We start from the raw sequence: 6,901 nt of genomic DNA, 5'->3' as shown, positions 1-6,901 counted from the left end.
CCTTCCGAGTTGGGCTTAAGGTCGCGCGTGCACGCGCGCGCAGGGCTGCTTGGATTCCTCCCGTCAACCGCATCAATAATTCAAGGACCGGGTCTGCAGAGGCGGGTAGGCGCTGACGTCGTTGCCTGGGTAGAGGTCGGCCCCATGGCCTCCGGACCCGGCAGGGCAGGCAGGGCAGGCTACAGGGTAGAGGGGGATGTGTGCCCCTGCCTCTCCCTCCTGGAGTTAGAACAGCACCGAGCCTGGACACCTGCTGCACCCAGGCAGAAGGAGGCACCCTGGTCCCCCCGGGGCCCCTAGCCCTGCAGGTTCATCCCTCCAGCATTGCCTTCCTACGCCCAGAAAATAAGGCGCAGCGACCCCCTTCTCCCTGCTGGGACTCCAGCCTGATGGACCAGTTAACACCATAACCCAGACTTCCCTACTTTTGCCTGACTGGCACCCTGCAGTCCCCCAAACAACCAAGACAACCCCCGCAGGGTCAGGAGGGGTCTGCAGGCACAGACACGCAGGGAACAGCTTCCACAGGGCTGAGGTGGTCACAGGCGCCAGGCAGAGCCAGGTGGGCACATGCCAGGCGGAGGGCACACCGTCAGTGGGATATACACATGCCTACACACCGATCCATACAGGCTTACAAACAAGTCACAGACCGTTCCAGTTTGTGTAGAGATTTCAGCCTTCCCCGCCCTCCCCTGTGGACCCTGACCAGCAGCTACCTCCAACCGCTGCAGCAGACCAGGGTGCCCGGAACCTGCTGGCCTTGCCTAGTGACCCCCAAGGTGAGGCGACTGAAGGCAGAACCACCACCAGAGGCAGAGGGATCCCCTCCCTCCCCGCCCGCCTCGCCACCGCCAGACTCCGCACTCACCCCATCCCAGCACTCCGGCATCTTGCTGAGGGAGGCGACCCGCCTCGACTAGGAAGGGCAAACAAAGGCCTGAGTCACCAGAGTCCAGAGGGAGAGGGGAGCGCAAGTAGGAGGCCAGCGGCTCTATGACGGGGCACAGCTCCCGGGCCATTTATATGTAGAGCCAGGGGGTGGGGGGTGGGGGGTGGGGCCCTGGGCTGGCCCCTCCTCCCTGAGGGGTTTCTGAGCAGCCACTCGCTCACCCGGAGCCCCTGCTCCCAGATTGGCTTTCAGGAGACAAACTTGGCTCTGATTGGCTTCCAAGGTTCTCACTCACCCACCCCCAGCAAGACATCAGTCTTGATGGTCCCCAGCCCCTGCATCCGGCCCACCCCCAGCACAGAGGCTCACAGCAGCAGCTGCACACGGGTCCTAGGAAGACAAGAGGCCACGTGTACAGGTGTGCCCTGTGACAGGCACACAGGAGCCTCTCAAAGACGAGCACACCGAAGCAGGGCAGGGTGGACCACACAGGCATGCCCTAGACAGCAGAGCACTTGACCCATACCCTGGGAGCAGGGAGGGCCCGAGAGCACCCCAAGCCCAGCCTCCACGTCAGAAAGGCCTGGATCCCTTAACCTTGAGGGGATACGGGGAGTCACTGCTGCCTGGGGCAACCTGGGTCATGACCCTACTCCAGGGGACTGCTCCTTCTCCGCCCCCAGGGTCTCCCCTTGGGCAGCCCCCACTTTGCCCACATGTATACCCAGCGCCTGCTCACGCTGGGGAAATGGGGGTTCTGGGGCCAGGGGGCCTGGGCAGATTGCAGGACCAGGGAGATGGTGGGCACACACCAGCTCTGCCCTCCCCCACCCTCCACCCTGCACAAGGGGCTGGAGGCCACTAGAGACGGGAGGAGGGACGGTAGGCAGCTTGTCCATGTGGGCATGCCCACCTGCCGCAGACACACCCAGCCCTCTTTCCTGGGGCCACCCAGCCTGGGGCTTGGCTCTGAGTCTCTGGGGAGCAGGATGCTTGAGCCGCCTCCCGCCTCCCGCTGTCCTGAGCAGCAGGACAGGTGCTGGAGCTCACGTGGCTCAAGATTTGGGGGAGGAGCTGGCCAGAGACCTGCAGGCAGAGTAGAGAGATTAGAAGGGGCAGGGAAAGGAGAGCAGAGGAGAGGAAATAGGCCAGGGAGGGGAGCAGAGGAGGGAGCCCAAGGGCTGAGAGAAGAGCAACGGGGGGGGGGCCCTGTGCCCCCATTCTGTCTCTTTGGTGAGGGGACACGCCACTCGTCCCAGCCTGTGCCGACAGCCCTGCACGCTGGCTGGCTGCCCTGGGAGAAGGTGGTCACCTCCCCATCTCTGGGTGCCTAGTGACCTGGTCAGCACCTGCCATGTATGCTATTCCTGGCCATGTCCTCTGCCTGGGGGGCATCAATAACTTTCCCTGCCCCTCTCTGACCTCTCGCACTGCGGGCCTAGTGCAGAGTGCTGGGGGCCTGTGGTCTCCCAGGGCAGCTGGGGTGTGGAATGGGCTATCCCCCAGCCCCTCATGTTCTGTCCCTGTTCCCTGTTCCCTGCAGCCACTTCGGCACAGGAAGAGGCTCTGGCAATTGAGGTGGTGTGCAAAAGCACAGCCCTGTCTGCAGACGTGCCCACAAAATCCTCCCATATGCTTCTGGAAGAGGGGCAGGGTGGGGTGGCCTCCCACCCCTTCTGCCACTAAAACCCTGCCCCTTCATGGTCCCCATCCAACCTTATGCCCACCTGAACCTCTGAGTAGCCTTTCCCACCCTTGGACCTGGGAGATCTCAGACACTGCCCACCCCAAGCCATGACCTCCCAATTCTGCTCAGCTCAGTGGTTTCAAATCCACAGACCTGAGTTTAAATTCCAGCTTCCCCACCCACTAGCTGGGTGACCCTGGACAAGATTTTTAAACTCCTCTGTGCCTTAGTCTCAACTGTCAAATAGGAATTGTGCCTTTCTCACAGAGCTGCTAGGATGAAGAAAAGCCTCATACATCACTACATGTAGTGGCCTATATGCAGGCCTATATGTAGGCCTCTCCCAGGCCTGCCCAGGGGAGAAATGGGATAATCTGTGTGTCTCTCCAACCTGTTGGCCTCCTCCCTGGAGGTTGTACAGTTGTGGCTGAATAAGGCAGGCTCAGGTCCTGCTAGCCAAACCCTGCTGGTCTTTGCTGTGTGACCTCAGGCAAGTCAGTCAACAACTCTGAGCCTCCACATCTGTAAATGGTAGAAAAGCAGTGTAGCTGCTTGCACAGGTAGCCTTAGGGAGCAAGGGTAACACATAATCCTCACACACCTATGAGAAAGGCTGAAGAAGCTGAAGCACAGAGAAGTAAACTCTCCCACTCAGCTAGCTAGCAGTGGAGCTCAGCACCCTGGGCCTGAGGTCACATTAAGAGTAGTAAATGCTTAGTACCATATCTCCCACGCGCCATACTCCATCCAAATGCTTTGCACATGTTACTTTATTTTATCCTCTGAACACCCACTTTACAAACAAGGAAAATGAAGCACAGAGAGGCTCTGTAACCTGCCCAACATCACACAGCCAGTGGGTACAGAGCCAGGAACCACACGCAGGCAGTCTGGCTCTAGTGGCCACTAGTCACAGCCCAGGGTCTGAGTGCCCAGCCCAAGGGCACCAACCCCGACCCTACAAACACAAGGGGAGGGCTGAGCTGCCTGCCTCACTCTACAAATGAGGTAGTGACCTGTACTGGAGGTCAGGTGGCAGGGCCAGGACCTGGAACCAGGTCTTCCTAGCTCTAGTTTGTCCTTCTGCCTCCCCCACTGAACAGGATAAAATCCCTGCCAGGCCTTGGCGCAGACAAGGGCCATTCTGGCAGCTGCTTTACTAAAAAAACAATTAAAAAAAAAAAGCAGCCGCTGTGTGGTGTACCCAGAGTAGACAGTAAGGTATCTTTTAACACATGCTGCCCTTTACCAAGCAAAGGATCTTGAGAACCAAGGTCCCACACACATGGGGTGACCACCCTAGTCTGGGCCCGGCAGATGGGTGCAGAGGACCCCAGGATTCTCATCGCCTATTTCACCCTCCAATCTGCCTCCCAGGGTGCGTGTGTTTTGGGGGCTGGCAGTCAGCACCGTTGGCATCCAGTGAGTCCCATTCAATGTCGGGCAGGGGCTGATTGCTCTGGATTTTATTTCAGCAGCCCCCTCCTGTGGAGGAGGGTCTGCTTGTTCACACATTCCAGCCCTCATTTGGAGCAGGGAGGACAAAGGGAACTCTGGCTGAGCCTGGGCCACCTTGTGGACACCTCCCCGGCCCCTAGCTCCCCACTCCCGCAGGCCCCATCCTGTCTTCTCGAGCTCCAGAGGCCTTTGTGTTTGGAGCTGGTGCTCCCAGGAGACCAGAGCATGTGCATAAGGACCACTCTGATGCCTCTGCTTGCGTCCTTGAAGGACGGGTGACCCAGGGTCCAAAGCACAGTTCGTATCCAGATCCTCAGATCCTGGCTGCAGCTCCGTGCGCCTGGGAGAGGAGCCAGCAGGCCACCCCTCCTTCCACGTCACCCCTGCGTCCAGACCACAAGGCTGAGGCTGTCACGGGGCTGAGAGACTGGCCCAAATTAGATGGTGGCCTGGGGGCTAGCTCCTGCCAGCCAGGAGGAAGGTCCCAGAAAAGTCTGACTTTGTTCAGTAGGTTATGATGGCCAGCGGGGCCCTGGAGCCCTGTGAGGCTCCCATTGTGTCTGCTGTCATGCGTTTTCTGAGACCCAGAAATAAACGGCCACTATGGGACTCACAGGGGAGGAATGGTTGGCCAAGTGAGCAAAATCAGAAATCATCACGCAGAGAAATAAAAACAAAGAATGATTTCAGTTTCACAGGGAATCTGGCATCAAACTAAAGAGGACATGGTTGTCCTGGGCAACTGTTGCCATGGAAACAGGAGCTATTTCGGAGCATCAACCTGGCTTTCATAGGAGGAAAGTGCTGATTCAGATAACAGCATCCTCACTCCCCCAGACCTCTCCTCCTTTCCCTGTCCTGTTCAAGGAGAGAGGGGGCATTTCTCCACGGGACAGAGGGGAGGCAAAGCCGCTGTGAGCGGTGGGGGTGGTCCTGGAGGCTTCCAAGTGCCCAGTCCCTGTGGCTTCAGGCTGGGGGCACGTGGAAGGGCTGTGACCCTCCTCTGAAACAGGCTGGGTTGGGGAGGGGCCAGCCAGCAGCTGGTCCCCATCTGGGGAGGCTGAGCAGAGACCTACCTTCCAGTCTGTGTCCACAGCCGAGAGGAAGGTGTCGGAATTCTCCTAAAGCAAGGCAAACAGAGGGGGTGGCTCGTTAGGCCCCAGGCCGGCGCAGGCAGGGAAGGCAGGCGGCCACAGGGGCTCTGCCTTGAGCAGTCTCGCTTGCTGATCCCCAGGCTATCTTTTTTTTTTTGGCCACACCATGCGACATGTGGGACCTTAGTTCCCAGAAGAGGGAACAAAGCCGGCCCCCTGCAGTGGAAGCATGGAGTCTTAACCACTGGACGGCCAGGGAAGTCCCTCCCCAGTCTATCTCAATGTTAACAAAAGTGACAGAGGGCTTTCCAAGCGCTGGGCATCAGGCCATTTAGTACCTGACAGATGAGGTTACGAGCAGCTACACACATTGATTTTACCTGTTATTTTTGTTTTAACCTATTAATTGAAAATGTGAAGATTTCCACTTTGCAGGTGAGAAGGGTGAGGCTCAGAGAGATGGAAGTACATGGCTAGGAAGTGATGGAATAATCTCTGACCCCAAATTCTTGTTGTTCAGCACTTTGCCCGCTGCCCCAACAGATGACTTTTGAGGTCGCCCATCAGGGCACAAGCGCAGAGGCGGGCCTGACTATCACACCCACTTTAGGGATGGAGAAGCTGAGGGAGAAGGGGGCTTTTCTGACCTGCACAAAGGTGCTGTCTGGGCCTCTGCAGTAGCTGCTCCCACCTTTCCAGACCTGCCTGCTTCATGCTCTCAAAGCACCAGAATCCCCTGCTTTTAGGCTCATTTATGGTGACTGGTGTGAGTCTCTGATTGGTGCCCATCCCTCCCACTGCAGGCACCGAAAGGGTGTGGACCACGTCTGGCTCAGCTCTCAGCATAAAGCCTGGCATGGACCAGGCTCCTCAAACACAAACAGATCTGGATGAACAAGTCTAACTTCATGTATGAGGGGAGCACGGTTTACATATACCCACTGTCTATAAGGTGGCAGAAATGGAGAGTGGAGGAATGGGGGCCTGAACCCCATGTGTCTGCGTTGCCAGGCTCTCTCCGATGCAGCCCGGTGGCCCTCAGACACTCTACACCCGCCCTGGGTCTCTGTCTGGGGAAGGAACCTCATGGGGGGATCCCACATATCCAGGAAGAGCAGAGATCTGGGGCCTCTGCCCTGCCTTCTACTGTGTCTGTCTAGAACCCTCTCTGCTCTCCTCTGCTCACTGTGGGCAGTTCACTTAGCTTCCAAGCCTCAGTGTCTGTGAGGATTAAGCAAGGGGCACAGATAGCAGTCACTCTGCCCTTGGCACTCCTGCACTGGACTCTGTGTGCTACAGATGCTGTTGAATACATATGTGGATAAATGAGACACACTAGAACCAGGATATTATGGGAGGACAGCAAGTGAAGGGCAGGGCTACTAGGTGCAGCAAGAAGGAAAATGAACCCAAATCACAGGAGCAGGGAGGAAAACAATGAAAACCAGCGAAGCTGATGTTGTTGTCTCAAAATAAGAAGTTCGCCCACCTGCATTCTGGCAGTTGGAGTGGGAGGGGTGGTGGAAAAAATCAGACAGCCCTAGAGGCTCTCACACAGAAAAGGAAAGCCAGGTCTCAGTTGAAATCAACAACGGCTTTCCGCCCCTCCTGGTTCCTCCAGGGCCTGGGGGCTCTGCCTGGGGACGGGAGGAGAGGTGGCCTGGCCCCTCTGAGGAAGGGGGCAGGGGCCTGGGGGAAAGGGTTGAGGCTGGTTATCAATGAATCCTCTCACCTTGGAAGACCTTGCCCGAGGCTGGGCCAGGGAAAGAG

General features: G+C 57.8%; 1 protein-coding gene across 8 annotated transcripts in view; it reads right to left on the bottom strand.

Moving 5' to 3' along the window:
- The window catches only part of NDRG4 (NDRG family member 4), a 42,980-nt gene that overhangs the window by 11,588 nt on the left and 24,491 nt on the right, over positions 1 to 6,901 (bottom strand). For 3 of the 8 annotated variants that reach the window (XM_007468313.1, XM_007468319.1, XM_007468318.1), the window contains one exon: positions 5,114 to 5,158. In XM_007468313.1, the coding sequence (XP_007468375.1) occupies positions 5,114 to 5,158 (45 nt within the window). Of the gene's footprint in view, positions 1 to 871; positions 1,000 to 5,113; positions 5,159 to 6,901 lie in introns of those variants that run through there. The other 5 variants (XM_007468314.1, XM_007468315.1, XM_007468312.1 and 2 more) reach the window with 4 other exon arrangements.

Source organism: Lipotes vexillifer, unplaced genomic scaffold (genome assembly GCF_000442215.2).
Source record: "Lipotes vexillifer unplaced genomic scaffold, Lipotes_vexillifer_v1.1 scaffold1347, whole genome shotgun sequence".
Classification (NCBI taxonomy): Eukaryota; Metazoa; Chordata; class Mammalia; order Artiodactyla; family Lipotidae; genus Lipotes; species Lipotes vexillifer.
Note: the sequence above shows the minus strand (reverse complement) of the source record. Positions and strands in the feature narration are given on the sequence as shown.